The 16,517-nt window shown below is 38.9% G+C and overlaps 2 protein-coding genes across 4 annotated transcripts; one reads left to right on the forward strand and one right to left on the reverse strand.

Moving 5' to 3' along the window:
* Window positions 1–1,313: 1,313 nt before the first annotated feature.
* nln (neurolysin (metallopeptidase M3 family)) lies at window positions 1,314–9,210 on the reverse strand. Of its 2 annotated transcripts, none has more exons than XM_046067385.1 (13): window positions 9,066–9,210; window positions 8,207–8,457; window positions 7,494–7,642; window positions 6,898–7,002; window positions 6,512–6,614; window positions 6,253–6,413; window positions 5,366–5,501; window positions 4,510–4,876; window positions 3,350–3,551; window positions 3,063–3,249; window positions 2,845–2,973; window positions 2,445–2,581; window positions 1,314–2,342 (listed from the first exon to the last, which is right to left on the reverse strand). In XM_046067385.1, the coding sequence occupies exons 1-13, from the start codon at window positions 9,152–9,154 to the stop codon at window positions 2,184–2,186; spliced, it is 2,175 nt and encodes a 724-aa protein (XP_045923341.1). In that variant the 5' UTR covers window positions 9,155–9,210; the 3' UTR covers window positions 1,314–2,183. The 2 variants fall into 2 exon arrangements, with proteins under 2 accessions (XP_045923341.1, XP_045923342.1); XM_046067386.1 differs by having other exon boundaries at window positions 8,974–9,141.
* On the forward strand, window positions 8,993–16,005 carry sgtb (small glutamine rich tetratricopeptide repeat co-chaperone beta). Of its 2 annotated transcripts, none has more exons than XM_046067387.1 (12): window positions 8,993–9,230; window positions 11,215–11,337; window positions 11,716–11,819; window positions 12,047–12,122; window positions 13,144–13,243; window positions 13,426–13,530; window positions 13,662–13,800; window positions 13,928–13,990; window positions 14,381–14,418; window positions 14,527–14,610; window positions 14,942–15,062; window positions 15,152–16,005. In XM_046067387.1, exons 2-11 carry the CDS (start codon window positions 11,238–11,240, stop codon window positions 15,051–15,053), a joined length of 921 nt encoding a protein of 306 aa, XP_045923343.1. In that variant the 5' UTR covers window positions 8,993–9,230; window positions 11,215–11,237; the 3' UTR covers window positions 15,054–15,062; window positions 15,152–16,005. The 2 variants fall into 2 exon arrangements, with proteins under 2 accessions (XP_045923343.1, XP_045923344.1); XM_046067388.1 differs by having other exon boundaries at window positions 15,174–16,005.
* The last annotated feature ends 512 nt before the right edge of the window (window positions 16,006–16,517 follow it).

The following is a 16,517-nucleotide window of genomic DNA, read 5'->3' on the forward strand; positions in this document are numbered from 1 at the left end:
CTCTCCCAGACACTTTCAGCGACTCCCCGTATCTAACTCAATCCATTGGATTGACAAAATTATTTCCTTACTGATTAGGTCCAGGATATGGATTCACACGGACTACAAACGATGAGTTTACGGACCAGGCAAACAACAAGACGTTTTATTAAACCAAATCCACATGTATAAATAAAATTTTATTGAATAAAAAAATAGTCATTCTCAGCACAGACAGTGTAAAAACAACGATAAAATAATTATTTTCATGTTAAACTCACAAACCACAGCATTTGCTGTCTTGTGGCGCCCCCTGGTGTATATATAACTTTCTTAACTTTTAACTTTGCGAAGGAATTTTACAGCTGTGCTTGAACACATGCAGTTTACCATCCTATATATCTGCATACTCACCTAAAATAGCTTTTGGTAATCGTTGAAAGAAGATTTTGAGCATTAAACACATTGAAGACATTAAACAGACATTTTCCTCACCAATTTATGGTTGAAATGTCTTTATAAATATAAAGGGAAACACAAAATTCAGGTGGTAGAGGACAATTCAAAATATACAAATATGATGGAATATAATGCAGTAATCAGCAGCTTGTTTTTTTAACTTAAGTTACTGTCTTGGAAAATGTACATTTGTTTCTTAGATATTTACAGTGAAATGTATGTTTTCTTATTGTACAAATAAACCTTTTTCAAAGCATTTTTATTTATTATTTAACATTTCTCATTGCAAGCTATTTTTAAGAACCATTTTAAGAAATATTTTTAAAAAGTGATGGGGACAAAATCAGCCATTTCAAAAAGTGGTGGGGACATGTCCAGAGTAAATGACACCTATGACTGTAGATCACAAAAAAGCCAGGTGGGTGATTTGCATGTTTACAATGTACACAACTTGTAGCTGTGGACTCACAACTATGTCTTTTTTTCACAAACAGGGCCACAAAGCCAACTCAAGTTAATATCTACTGTACATTGAACAAATGCCAACAGGCAATAATAATAATAATCTTTATTAATAGAGCACTTTTCAAAGCTGTTAGACAGTGCTTTCATAAGTCATAAAACCTCCAGGTTTTAAGATAAAACAAGAAACCATTTTAAAGGAATTAAAATACAGTTAAAAGAAAAGAAAAATAACATCAACTAAAATCAGGAATAGCTCTCCAATAAAACTGTTTTAAGAAGGGAGTTCACTGAGCTCACCTGATTTCCTTGGGCAGGCTGTTCCAGAGCTGGGGACCCACAGTGCAAAAGCTCTGTCCCCTTTAGTTTTAAGGTGGGCTTCTGGACCTCTATTTTTTTATTTTTATTTGAACCTTTATTTAACTAGAAAGAAGCCCATTCAGATATAATCTTTTTTCAAGGGAGACCAGGCCAAGGTTGCGGAACGGCATTTAAAAGTTACAGTGACACATATGGCAATACAATTCATCAAAATATCTTCCAAGACAGCTGTACATACACTTAAAGCCTATGGGAAACTCCTACACTCCTCCTTAAGGATATCTGCAACCAGAGAATTAAACTCCCTAAGTCGTATCAGCACCTCCAACTACAGAATCTTTTTAAGGAGTTCCATGTTGAGGGTGCACAATATGAAAAGGCAGTATTTCCTAACTTGAAAACAAGCCTGGGGACTTTTATATGCAATAGCCTGCTAGAAAGTATTTGGTAACTACTGACCGCAAAGTTACGGAGGCTACAAAGGTAACCGGGTAATTTGCACAGGATTTCCTTGTAGATAAAAACACACAAATGTAGCCGTCTACGTGTAGCTAGAAAACACCATCCAAAATTTTGTATAAACTACAATGATGGGTGGATGATCTGGCATTTGTGATAATCCTTTGCCTTAGGATCTCAAAGTACGTACCGGTGCATACGGTACTAAAAAGGTCAGAAATATAGCAGGGGGAGAGGCTTTAAGTAATCAATAACATTTAAAAATCTATTCTAAAATACACTGGGAGCCAGTGAAATGAAGCTTAAACAGTTTTTTTTCCTTTTTTGGTTAAAGGTCTGGAAGCTGGGTTCTGTACAGTCTGGAGTCGATCAATAGATTTAGAAATACAGAAATTATCAGGTAGAAAAACTTAAACACAGTAATGATACACTTCAGGCAAAGCATTTTTCTGCATCCAGACAATTACAAATATACCATGCTTTCAGAAACTCTTAAATGTATATTAAGTGACAACCCTTTGTGTTTCCTGAGAACTGAACAGTCCTTTGCATTGAAAGAAGGCATCCTGGCATGGGCCACGTCCGAGGAAGGTTTCCAGCATGTCAGTTCCATCCACAGAGCCACCTGCTTCCAAGATCACCCTTCTGTACTCTCTTCCCAGCTGTGTTAAGGGACACATGTACAGATAATTACATTTCACACAGAAAGTGAGAAGTATACTAACAAGCAAATGGATATAACATATAGTATTAACCAGACCCACCTTTGGATTCAAAATGCCTTCTTTTTTAAAACGACTGAAAAAAATGTCCATGGAGTAGACTTCACTCCATAGGTAGCTATAGTACTGACCATCATATCCTCCAGCCAAGTGGCTGAAACTGGCTGTCATATTGGTACCTGCAGAGAGCAGGTCTTTGTCATCTCATCAAAATGGTCTTTGTTACAAATTATTCACACACATTCCAAAAAACATCAGTAGAGAGGTCTAATATACTCATTTTATACAGGAAATGACACACAAATTGGTGCTGTATTTCTTGAATTTCAAATTGAACAATTTAGGTGTTTATTCCTCCTCATATGTGACAAACAATTAATACTATATCCTACATAGCCAACATTTGCCTTGCAGTGCAACGGCTGGTAATGCTACAACTGACCTGGTGTGGCAGGAACACCAAGGATGTCCTGGCAGTGCTTTGCAAACACCTCTGCTGTATCTGCATGAGGGCTGGTGTGAAGCGACTGGTCAACTTTACTGAGGACTACCTGACGCAGGTTCATCAGTCCTGAAAAAGATAAAACAGGTCAACATATCTACAAGAGTCTTGATTTCTGCTTAAATGTTTTTTTTTGTGTGAAAACTGAAGTGTCTGACCAGTGTTTGCTACTCTGGATGCAATCAGTTTGTCAAGCAGGTTGTCTGGGATTGGGCTGCCATCCTTGTAGTGGCGAGACATTCTTCTCAGAGGCTCCTTCTCCCAAACCCAGTTCTCAAGCATCTGCGAAGGCACCTCCACAAAGTCTGTCTCCACCAGGGTCCCACTGAATTCTGAAAAAGTGATCTGATACAAACACAGGAGAAGCTCAAGCTCTATCATTCTAATTAATATAAATTACGCAGTATTCAAATACAATTAAACTGCCAATGATTTATTGGCTTACCTTAGAACAGAGCTCATGCATAACATGACCAAACTCATGAAAGTAAGTCTCCACTTCATGGTGCTGAAGAAGAGAAGGCCATTCTTTTCTGGGCTTGGTAAAGTTAGCCACCATAGCTGCCACTGGAAGCCTGCGTTTTCCATCAGGTCCTCTGCAGCCAGGCTGCAGCCCAAAGCAGGCTGCGTGGCCATACTTTCCTTCCCTGGTGGAAGATAAGGTTGCAAATGTCACATAGCAAGGCCAAATCTGAACATTAAAACTAATTACATTATATTTCTGTGTTGGTAGACAAACTGGTTAGAGCTAAACCAATTAGTTGATTAGTTGAGTGGAATTAAACATTTACTATTTAAGTGTTTTTTTCTAGCACAGGTGCCACACATTCTCTAGTTCCAGCTAGTAAGTTGGGAAGATTTGCTGCTTTTCTCTTGCGAATGTCACAGTGAATTGTATATATTAGATTTTTAACTGACAGACAGAAATAGACATTTTAAAAACATTACGCCTTGTGCTCTGTGACATTGCAATGGGAATTTTTCTCAATTTTTTAACATTCTATTTTTAGTCTAAAACTCAGCAGCAAGATTATTTGATTTGATATGTATTAATTAATCAAATACTGTAAAACTTCAATTAATAACTCAGGCTCTTATTTGCTTAAATCACTGAACTCACTGTGCCTTTATTTGGGAGAGGTCTTTAATTCCTTTACCATGCTGCTATGAAAGAATAATACTTTGGTGTTCATTGTTTCAGTAAAATGAACTAAATGACTGAATTGTGGAGAATCTAACGGCGTGTATCATGTCCATATTGACAAAAGTATAAACATTTATATTGGCAAGTAGCTCAAGCAGGTGGCTTCAAGAGGTTTTATACATCCAAAGAACTTTTATAAAAACCAGACCAGGCTTCTATTTAAGCATTTTTCAAAACATGTAGCCACACCAGGCCAGTAAAAGGGTCCGGTGTCTAATTGGGACTAGGCCTTTAACTGAGGTTTTACAGTAAATGAAAAAATAATGAGTAGATTAACCCATAACGAAAATAACTTAGTCACAGCCCTAAAACTGATCTTTCTTGTCATATACAATTTTTACGTACAGAATGCTATGAGGCTAGACTTTTTGGTCCTCCACCTGCAGTGACACATTCTCTACCTGGGATGCAAGTCCATGTAGAACTGGCCAATTTCCTCTCCTGTCTCAGCGTCCTGGACTGAATATAGCTTGACACTTTCATGCCATACATGAGCATGTTCCACCTCTGTGAATGTGAGACCCAGCAGCTCCTGGTAGATACCAAACAGTCCTTCTGTCACCACGTCAAGCGGGAAATACTCAATTAGTTTGTCCTTGTTCACAGCAAACTTGCACTGCTCCACTTGATTCATGTAGTAGGGTAAATCCCAGGCGTTGATCTGTCCATCAAACTGGTAGCCCTGCATCAAGCACTCCCTCTTCTTAAGTGCAAGAATATATTTCCTCTCCTTGATTCCAATGGGCTTTAGTCTTTCATAGAATGTATCTGTAAAGTGGGAAAAATGTTCTTTTTGTTTTAATATACACTCAGTGGAATATTTGTAAATCTTTTACAGCTGAATTTTCTAGACCAATCACATAATCATGACTCCCATTATTAAATTCTATATGTTTCATGTATAAGTCATACTGCAGACCCTTTCAGAGATCTGTACTAAAATCACAAGTTAAAGACACACTAATTTGACCATTTTCACTTTGTGATATATGACTACTTGTGCCACATGCCTTCATGAGCCATAAATTACTGAATGTTACACTATATACAAAAGGCATGTCGTGCAATACACACCAAATTACATGCAACAAGCATGCAGTGTAGCATTTCTCTCTTGTGGTTGCGTCTGTCCAGTGGAGTTTATTTTTCTGATGCCAAGCCGTTATCGGATGCCGTGAGTCTTCATCTTAAATGACAGAGAATGTTTTTGTATGTGTGCGCGTGTGCATGAGCGGTGACACGTCAAAGGGCTCATACCTAAAAAGTCAGACACATTGCTCGCATTCTTGGCCATGTTAATCTCCAGCACATAGTTTGCATGGCTACTGTAACCAAGTAAGTCTGCGACCTTTGCCCTCAGTTGTATCAATTGCTCAAGGATCGCTGCGTTTACCTGGAAAAAAGGAAAGGCAGTAGAATACGATATTCAGATCAGCTGACCTATACAATAAGAACATTTAGCAAAATATCTGATATTGCTTGTTAAGGTTATAATCCTTAATATTTCAGTCAAGATTTATTACAGACACTGGATTTCCACACAGCCGCAGGGTACACAGTAAAAGGAGTCAGTTACTTTGCTGAGGAGTTGAAGGTGTGCAGCCTGTCACCTGCAGCTGTTAATGTAATAGCTTACTGAGCTCCTTCTTGCTCCACCTCATGTTTCACCATTTGAATCTGAAGCAGCAGCAGCAGCAGGAAATGTTTGGTTTGCATTAGCAGTAATTTAATATAGCTCTGATACGGCTATAAGAAAGCAAACATTAAATAGTAAGGCGGATATCCATCCATCCCTCGTCAAGCGCTTATCCTGCGTACAGGGTCGCGGGGGAGGCGGACATCAATGAGATAAAATTACAAACAGTAAAGCTGGACTTCATGCATGCATCATTTTCTCTGATATCCTTGTGCGTAGGTAGGTAATTTGAATCCAGCGTGGGAAAAATGTGTCCATAAATATCATCAAAAAGGGTTTGATATCATAAAAATCTTAAGGATTACAACTTTAAGCATAGTATTTGGAAGTATGAGAAGGATATTTAAGATAGGGCGGCAGGTGTATATGCATCAACTGAGATAAAAACAGGACTTGCTGTGGTCGGGAAAGTGTAGTATCCGCAGACTTATTATCAGACTCCAGTTACCTCTTTACACCTGCTGTGAAAAGCGGTTTCCATCTTCCTCCTGGTCTCAGGATTGTGACACCTCTTCATCAGGGGGTAGTAATGGGGATATTCAAGTGTTACTTTGTACCGCCCATCTGCTGTCTTGTCCAACCCATTGAGATAGCTATCTGCTAGCCCACCTTAACAGAAAAGAAAAACAACAAGTATTAAAAATTGTAAAGCATATTCATAACACCAGACAGCCCACGAGACCAGAGTTTGATGCATGCAAGCTTACCCAATTCACGCTCAGAAAAAACAACCGTTGTGTTGTCCTCATTCAGATTCTTGTTAAACTCTATGGAGAGTTCACTTATAAGCTTTGAAGTTCTTTTAATTTCCTTGGGAAAGAGTGTTAAAAATTTAAAGTTAAAATGGACTTTCAGAATGTGACATGATTATTCAAGAATTACAAATATAAAATGCAAGGGTAGCCCAACAATAAACTTAAATAAAAGACTGGTACTTGCCATCACTTCAAAAATTATCTTTTGTGTCTTTATTAACAACATGCTTTTGCTTTCTATTACATTCAACTGAAAAAACAGAAACGCTTATTTATCTAACATCAACAATCAAAATCTTCATTGTAATATACCTGCATCAGATCACAGATTGCATTACCTCTTGTGTATCTTTAGACAGGTGCAATCCTTTCCGCTTGCCTAATGTAACTAGTCTGTCTAAGAACCTCTTTTCTTCAGGCAAAAGGTTGTCCATGTGCTTTTTCTGTCAAAAAACACATCACAAAAGACAATCACACTTCTTCATATAGGCAGAATCAAGGCCATTTTGCTAAATCTGTTTATGCTGCATGTCAGAGCAGGCCAGTCCTGCATGAAATATCATATGACACTGGCTACCACTGGGTAGATCAGATAACATTTCTTTCCCAGGCTAAATAAGAACCAGGGGTGAGGTCAAACGGGGGTATAGTATTCTTGATCTTAATATTACACACATCATTCCTTCCAAATTTATCACTTGTTATCCTTTGGCTGACATAAAATTTTTAATTATCTATCACTGGCTACTACTACTGTGATAAATCCTCACACACTACATTTAATTCGCTTCAAATCCACGTCTTTTATAGTAACATCTCATTTTTATCTTAGTGGACTAGAGGCCTGATTAAAGGACAGTTTTTATATCAACCTTCACCTCCCACATGTTGTGAGTTATGTGCACAATTCAAGTGGATGTGACATGAGGCGCACCTGCAAGGCAGTAATTCGCTTGAACACATCTTCCCTCATACTTATCTCCACATCAAACTCAGAGAGTTTCTTGTCTGCCTCTGTGCTCGCTGTCCGAACCTCTTTAGAGGGACAAACATACTGGGGGAAATCAAGGACATGGCGTGATGCTAAGGGAACAGAATAAAAACAAATGCACAATAAATGTTATTATGATTTCGTCTACATAAAAACACAAAAATAAGGCTGGTGGTGTTAATACACATTTTTCATCAAAAGACCCAAAACAACAATGTGTTATTCCCTCTGTCAATACTTTCTGACTTCCTTACTCTATCTGTGGCAGCTACAATCCCATGTGTCCCTAATGAAGTTTTAAATCTTCAAAAATAGATGTGAAATATAGATTAATTTTCTTTTTAAAAAGGCTCATGGAGCTCCTAAAACAGCTGGGCATTGTAGTTTTTAGTAAACTCTACTCAAACAGAAGTAAAAAGTGTATTTGTTGGAGACTATTTTTAGCTGCGGATTAACACATATTTGGTACTACAGTTAAAATTAGGTGAATATGGGACTTCAAACGTTCTCTGTGTGTTTTCCGTGCTTAGCGGTGACCCTTTCCCCCCCACTCCACTCAGTGTCGAGTTTCACGACATGGCAGCCTTTTAAAACAAGCTCGTAAAGAAGGCGTGGGATAATTGTTTTGGTCTTTTCATGGATCCTTAAAGACTTACATGCATAATCCAGCTTGACATTAGCCAATGCTTTCAGGGTGTTCTCAGCAGAAACATTTTCTATTTTCAGAGATCCGATGTCATCATAGACCTTTTTTACTCTGTTAATCAAGCTGTCTGTCATGGCCCTGGTCTCAACTGGAGACAGGTCCCATCTCAGAGTGTTCCTCGCATTTGCTGCCTGAGAGCAGTCTCTGGCAGATATCACAGAGCCGTTCTGGATGGTCATTCTCAGGACAGTTTCAGGGACGCTGTAAAGAATCAGACATTCAAACAAATGTAGCGTTTAAAAGAGTATCACAGTAAAGCGGAGGGATTGAACTTAACAGGTGCACGGGCAATAAATTCTTCAAGGTTACACTTCAAACGTTCTCTGCGTGCTTTCCGTGCTTAGCGGTGACCCTTTTACCCCCCACTCCACTCAGTGTCGAGTTTCACGGCATGGCAGCCTTTTAAAACAAGTTCTTAAAGAAGGCGTGGGATAATTGTAGGGCAGCTATGACAAATCGCAGGCAAAATTTACAAACATACCAGTGAGTTAAAGTTCTCAAGAGCAGTATCGTCGGCTGAAATTTAAATACCCTCTTTATTATTAACAGGTGCGTGTAAATTAAATAAGCCTACAGCAATTACGAATTAAGAGTAACGTTAGCTGGATGTAATCTATTATCAGTTATCTAATACTGTGGCACAGGCTTTTAATAAGCGACTAACTTATAAAACCTGGCAGCTACTCTATTGAGTGGTGTATTTATACTGAAACATACCTGCAAAGCGTTCTGCAGACTACAACTCTTAATGCACACATGCCAGCGGTTTCATGCGTTTTTCCGTGCACAAAAAATTATTTTCCTCTTACTGGAACGCAGCAGCAGCAGCAGCAGCAGCACTTGGTTCCCTCTCTCTTGCATGTGGAAAATGCTTTTCAGTTCCGCTGTCAACGCGCATGCGCCGAGGAGGATGCGATCAAGCTGACACAAATCCTCATGACGCGGCAGCAGCAGACAGCTGGATAAGAGCGCAGGTAGGTGGGCGGGGGGACACTGAATAGCATCCTTTGACACAATGATATTTATAAATTGGCTTCATAGTGTTTGCGTTTACGTGGTTGACCCTTCTTCCTTCTCCTCGCGCCTCGTTTTACTGACACAGGATTGTGATTTTTTTAGCCAGCATCACACAAGCTGCAAAGTGCGTGAGCCTTGTTGTCCGGACGATTAGTAGTACAGACGGGCGTTTAAGTATTACAAACACCTGCCAGTGTCATTAGTTGTATTTGCCTGAATGCATTAAGATGATGTTTGTTTGGTGAATGAAAACACCTCTCGTATCCCGTTATGGTATTACATCACGACTCCTGCATCACTGCATGTACGTGTGTGTCAATACACACTGAGGGAGGAGTGGCTGTGCTAGCCAAACCTAAATGCACATAACAACGAATGGCATCAGCACGTGATGGAAATATGAGGCAGTGTTTGTATCTGCAAACCATTTTCCTCTTCAAAATACAGTAAATATTGTGGCCTTGGTTACCCCTGCTGCCCTAATAGAGAGAGAGAGAGAGAGAGAGATAAAAACAAATTTCAACTGACAGCTTTTTAATGGAGCAGTGCTTTTTTTTTGTTGTTATAAGGAAGAATCATTTTGCTTTTATCCTCCTATGAGTTGTCTTGGAAACAGGAACCAAATGCACCCCTAGCATCCTTTTTAATAGTAGTTGCTGGAGATAATAGATAACATGTTAGGAGGCTTCTGGGCATTGTGGTAATTTGATTTAACATCACTTTATTTAGGACTAATGTGAGCACAGGGCTCCTCTATATGACAAGCCCACAAAATAAGATAAAACTGCAGGGAGTGCATTTGTTGATATCATACGCAAATACCTTAACAACTACAATTCATTAAATAGCCAAAAATCTATTGACATGCAGTGAGTCTGACTGTTGGGGCCTGATAATCGAGCCCTGCATAATAACTAGATAATACCTAATACCCAAAACTATATTAAAGGTCTTTAGACCACATTTAATCTACAGAGGATTGAGATTTGCCAAAATGTCAAACAAACCATCAAAACCCCCATGTAATATTACATAAATACCAATACTGTCTATGAATGCTAAAACTTTTTAATATGTGTACAAGTAACATATGCAGAACTAATGCAGAACTAACAATTAATGATAATTAAATGCATGAATTCCCCCCCCCCCCCGAAAACTTATTTTCTCAGTCAGCTACTTGCAATGAGTAATGGAGTCCAACATGACGGTTTTCTGGCAAAGTTAGTTTCTAAACAGTTAGAACACCCATACAGAGATTTTTTAACTTTAATTTCTGCTTATTTAGTCATGTATATTTACTGTTATGCAGAAATACTTGTGCCACGTTTTCAGAGACTATAATACAAGAGGCATTGTGAATTCCTGTTGCTCACTATAAATAAATGATCAGGTCCCTATGAGATTATGTCATTAGTTAATGCTTAACAGATAATCACTTAATGATTATTCATTTGCAGCCTATGCCACAAAATTAACTAGAATCCAGTTACAAAGACCAGAAAATGTATCCGTCTATCTGAAAGCACAACAATACCTATTCTCATAGAAATATGGACCTGTTTTTATCCAACTGGTAGTCAGATGTGAACTTTGCTACGTGACCCAATGGTTATCCACCCAATGATCTTTGTTTACGTCAACTTTACAGCTTCAGTCTTCTCTGAGAATATTTACTGTTCTGAAAATGCATAGGTCTGAAATGGCCTTTTCTTTCTAACTAGATTCCAGCTTGTTAGTGGCATTTAAATCAATATATGTATCATTAATTGATGATCCATTAAGGGTCCACTAATAACAAAAAGTCATAGACTTGATCATTTTGTATTCAGCTTTAATTCATCATTAGTCATGTATAAGTTATACATTCCTTAATGTTTTTGTCACCCTATGAATAATAAAGTCATTGATGTGTGGGTGCCTTTCTGTTTCACTCCAAAGCTCCAAGCAGTTTCTCGGTAAAAATGGCAGTGGAGAAGCGCCTGGCATTCTCTATTGTGCAGTTCCTACGAGATCAAACACATTGCGGTGCTTTGAATTCTGATGAGCAGGAGAGCCTCGAAGGTAGGTCGACTCACTGTGCACTTACAGTTTGGATAGTGCTTTTACAAATATGGGACACTCTGCTCTCGTCCCGTCCATTTCAGAATTAAACTAATATACATCCAACATAACATATGTTCACTACCCTAATGCAGAGATAATAAACAGGAGTAGGTTTTATCATCAAAAATAAGTGACTAGAATCTAGGGTAATATTGTGCAGAATGTGTGGTGGCGTGTTTCATCCTACATGATAAATGGACAGGACAGTTTAAATTCCTCACTCTGAATGTGCTGCCAAATTCTGACTCACCATAATGATACTGGTAACTCTGAGACAAATTCTCTTAAAATCTCACAAATGTAATTCATCGCATCAACATTACCCTGTCATTAAAGTTGCAATACAGTGTTTGGAGAATACCTTCAAGATCAGCTCCAGTGACTGCCATCTTGCTGTGCCACAGCCTCTGACAGAGATATTCCTCAATTCCCTGCTCAAGGTGGGTGCTGCACAATCCATGGGACCAGTGATTTAACATAGGGAAAGGAAGTTTGTTGATTTTGTGATTTTATCATTGTGTATGGTTCATATGAACTAACTCAGCTTATACACAGCTTCGGGATGTGTGTAAAGCAAGATAAATGAATGGTACATTATCCACACTATAAACCGTTCTCACAGCAGACATTTTGACATTAAGGACTCTTCTATTTTGTATTTACTTAGAATGACAACCTAACCATACCAGAGACATCCCCATCTCCAGAAGACATCGAACGAGCAGAACAACTTAAGAATGAAGGTAATGTTGAAACTCTTAATTTTAACTCTAATTTCATTAACTCTTAAACATGCACTTCCCAGTGCAGCATCCCTGGTAGCAGATCATTATCTTTTATACTTTGTCTTTTAAGCAATATCATAAATATAATGAGCTTCTTAACGAAATACTTTGGGAAGAAAACTTACGTATAGAGAGAACAGAGGAGTAATCAACAAACTGATACATGTGGTGTTAAATCTGCCTCAAATGTTTTTCAGTTCAGAGGAATACTGGATTTCCTCCTTGTCCTCAGACCACATTACTTTACAAAACCACACATAACTAATCACCATGAAGTGCTTGTACTCAGACTGTCATTTTAGTAGTGTGTGAATTTAAGCTGCACTATAAACGGTAAAATACGGTTTCTTGTGGATCAACTGATAACAACTGCTAATAACTTCACCTGTAATACTCAGTTGTGTATCACAGGTGAAGTATCACACAAACATTTTTACACTCATTGTAAACACTGTGGGTGGCATGGTGGAGCAGTGGTCACCTCACAGCAAGAAGGTTTAGGGTTCAAACCCTGGTTGCCTCGGCCTTTCTGTGTGGAGTTTGCATGTTCTCTCTGGGTGCTCCAGTTTCCTCCCACCATCCGCAGACATGCAGGCTAGGTTAATTGGTGTCTCCGAAATTGTCCTTAGGTGTGGATGTGAGTGCGAGTGGTTGTGTGGCCCTGCGATGGACTGGTGACCTGTCCAGGGTGTACCTTGATTTTCGCTGGGATTGGCTCCAGCCCCCCCCCACGACCCTAAGCGGTTGACAATGGATGTAAACACCGTTGTCCACCTGTGAACTATGACGGAAATAATTGTCTATTTTCCCAAAGGTGGAATTGTTTTTAGTACCACAGAGTACATTTAAAAAACATGTTTTGCTGAACCCGGTCTTAATAGCCATTTCTTAAGATGATAAATAGCAACTTTGGCCCAGCGATGTAACAACAGTATATCTATGTGTAACTCTGTGGACAATCCAATATTTTATTTTCTAGGGAACAATCACATGAAGGAAGAGAACTACAGATGTGCAGTGGAATGCTACACAAAGGCCATTGATCTGGACCTAAGAAACGCTGTGTACTACTGCAATAGGTATTTATACACCAGGAACAGATGTCTAAAATACTCTGTGATATCATGGTGACATAATATGTTGTTTTTCTAACCGGATGAGACAGTGAATTGCATCCATTCCTTGTGTGTTATGTATCTGAACACAATTTAAAAAGGCTGTGATGAATGTAAACATGGGGTCTGATGATAACACTTTGCAGGGCTGCAGCTCACAGCAAACTCGGAAATTATACAGAGGCAACTGGTGACTGCGAGAGAGCCATTGGGATTGATCCAACCTATAGCAAAGCGTATGGTAGGATGGGGTGAGTTACACTAAAGAAATGCTCTTTGTGTTATTCAAAATGTTTAGTTAGAGAGGGTTTCTTTTTTCAATGTAATGGGCTTCATAATATTTCAAGGCCTGATGTCTGGTCATTTCATTTTGCGGCTCCAGTTTGGCTTTGACAGCAATGAACAAGTATCCAGAGGCAATATCCTTCTTCAAGAAAGCTTTGGTATTAGACCCGGAGAATGACACCTACAAATCCAACCTGAAGATTGCAGAGCAGAAGCAGAAAGAAGCAACCAGCCCAGTAAGTAAAAACAAGCTGTATTTTCCTGTTAGCCCTTGTAATGTAATGAATATCCCATTAAAGCCCACATACTGTATGTTACCTAGCTATGGTTATTTTGACCTTTGTCTATGAATGTGTGCTGCAGATAGCTGCTGGATTGGGATTTGACATGGCTAGTTTAATCAACAACCCTGCCTTCATCAGCATGGTAAGAACACGAGTCCTAATACATGCACTGTCTGAAGCACAATAGCGGTTCTCTGCTATTCTTACCATTAGTGCTGGAGACAGGTGTCAATGCTTGTTTTGTCTCTGACAAGGTTAGACCAGACATTTTTCCCTAATTAGTCCCATGAGTGACAGGTAGACTCTAGACCTTCTCTGGGCCTGGACAATCCTGACTTGTTAAACGCTGACACAGGAACGTCTGCCAGGCCAAGAATGCATCTACAAGCATGCCAGAGTTTTATTGCAGCAATAGCTCAGATGTGAATTCAGGGCCCATAATAGCAAAACTTGCCAATGTAATCAGAAATAAATTTTCCTTTCGTACATTTGTGAGCGACACAGAGGATTTCAGCTTCATTTCTGTTTACAGGCTGCAAGCGTGATGCAGAACCAACAAGTACAACAGCTGTGAGTGTCAAAATAAATGGTTGCATTTAGAGTTGCTTTAATGTGCAGTTTTCAAACATACTTTGAACATATTTTTGACTCACTCACACTGTGTCAATGTGTGGTCAGGATGTCAGGAATGATGTCTAATGCAGTTGGTGGTCCTGGAGCAGGAGTGGGTGGACTTTCAGACATTTCCAGCTTGATTGAAGCGTGAGTACACTCAACTCAAAATTAAAAGGAGTTATTGATTATTGATTTTAGAGAGTTACATTTGAATACTCACTATTAATTGTGAAACTTATTAAAGGAATAATTTAACAGTTTGGGTAAATTGATAGCACTCTCAGGTCAAACCGTGCTCGACTATTTCTTGGCGGGACACAGTCGTTTCCCCCCGGAAAAACCACAATGTATAATTTTTACATTTCGGTTTTCGTACGGATTCAACAAATGAGATACTGTGTAAGATGTTGGAGAGCTTTAGAGCGGTTTTTAGGCTGCAATTCAGCATGTAAACAAAGTTATCTCATTGTTCCATCAGGGGACAACAGTTTGCCCAGCAGATCCAGCAGCAGAACCCAGAGCTGATCGAGCAGTTAAGGAACCACATCCGGAGCCGCTCCTTCAGCGGCAGCGCTGAGGAGCACTCATGATCTACTCAGGTATTTTTATATTTAAAACCAAACCATAGCTGCCCATATATAACATTTGAATATGTTTGTATCATTAACAAGCATTCTTTTTATTTCAGTCTCACATTTTATTTTTTCAAGGAAGGGCAACCATATGACGCGATTACAATCTCTACACCCATTTCTTAAAGTCAAATCCCCGGCATAGCTGGAAAGAAGAGACAAGGATGGGGTTGAAGGCACTTTACTGTGATTAAAGGCCCTGGAGCGGAGAGACGAGGGCCTAAAGACTGGACCATGAAATATAGCATCCCACACATCTAGGGCAAAACATATTGTAAACAAATTATCATAAAAACTAGAGAACTCATTCCGCCTACTGAGAGAACATGAGTAAATTATTTCTTCTGCAGAGATCGTGTTTTATATGTGCTGAAAATACTGCCCTGTTCATGTCATGAGTTAAGGATCCTTCTGTCTAGTCATGATGAATAGAGGGTTCGGGAGGAATGTACGTTTACAGCATTGCAGGGAACATTTCAGCTTTTTCTCATACACTAACCATAGGACATCAGGTTTACCTTGTTTATACTGCATCTTGTTTAATATTATTTTTGTAGACAGAAAACACTCTACTTGTTTATTGGGTGATGAAGACCATTCAGTCCTTGAAACACATAGGACTCATATCAATGTTTTTCAATGACTACTACTTTAAATTTGATTAAGACAACTGTTTAATTGTATAGCAGTGTTTGCAGCCTGCATTATGTTGTTATCGCACTTTAGCAAACATAAATGTCCCCTTTAAACCCATTTAATTGTTCATTAACTAGTAACAATGTTTTCACATTGTTCATTTTGCATGCTCTTAAATCTGGTATTTGAGATCAGATGCTTTATGGAAACAAATACGTATGCTAGGGCAGCACAATGTTTTGTCTGAGACATGTGAATAAATGTCTTGAAACTACTCACACTCACGCTTGTATTTTTGCCTCTGTCATAATTATATGAACAATATTGAGTGTGACGTCTTTCATGTTAGATGTCTTGAAATAGTGGCCGATGCTCAGTGTGAATCCAAGATCTACCTGACATCCCAGAGGGTCCTGGACGTTTAGTGGTCAACTAATTTAAAGGGGCACTCCACCAATTTAGTACTTCTCTGCCTGTCTGAGGAAATACTGCTGATGATGTCATGTTACTTAATCTTGGGCTTGGATACTACTAATTCATAACAGAAAGCATATGTGACAAACTGCAGGTGTAGAGTTTGATAGATGCAGGCGTTTACCAGTCAGGAAGAATCTTATAGTTACGAGGTCAATTTCTGTCCACCATTTAGTACAGGTATTTAGCACCCAGTAGGTACTTGTGTATCTAAAAATGTTGCTTAAAACATCAAGAAATCCCTATTATCAAAATAAATTACAATAAAATGAGTATTATCTTATGTTGTCTCTGAGAGCATTTTTAATCACA

The sequence above is a fragment of the Micropterus dolomieu genome, linkage group LG13 (genome assembly GCF_021292245.1).
Source record: "Micropterus dolomieu isolate WLL.071019.BEF.003 ecotype Adirondacks linkage group LG13, ASM2129224v1, whole genome shotgun sequence".
NCBI lineage: Eukaryota > Metazoa > Chordata > Actinopteri > Centrarchiformes > Centrarchidae > Micropterus > Micropterus dolomieu.

What these genes read in the sequence shown, in the direction of transcription:
- nln (XM_046067385.1), bottom strand. Translation starts at nt 9,154, where the DNA reads ATGCGCGTTGACAGCGGAACTGAAAAGCATTTTCCACATGCAAGAGAG. An exon ending in TGTCTAAAGATACACAAGAG is followed by an intron (nt 6,615 to 6,897) that starts GTAATGCAATCT and finishes CTCTTTCCCAAG; the next exon opens with GAAATTAAAAGAACTTCAAA. An exon ending in TGGTGTTCCTGCCACACCAG is followed by an intron (nt 2,582 to 2,844) that starts GTCAGTTGTAGC and finishes TGCTCTCTGCAG; the next exon opens with GTACCAATATGACAGCCAGT.
- sgtb (XM_046067387.1), top strand. Translation starts at nt 11,238, where the DNA reads ATGGCAGTGGAGAAGCGCCTGGCATTCTCTATTGTGCAGTTCCTACGA. An exon ending in AGAACAACTTAAGAATGAAG is followed by an intron (nt 12,123 to 13,143) that starts GTAATGTTGAAA and finishes TTTATTTTCTAG; the next exon opens with GGAACAATCACATGAAGGAA. An exon ending in GCTGTGTACTACTGCAATAG is followed by an intron (nt 13,244 to 13,425) that starts GTATTTATACAC and finishes AACACTTTGCAG; the next exon opens with GGCTGCAGCTCACAGCAAAC.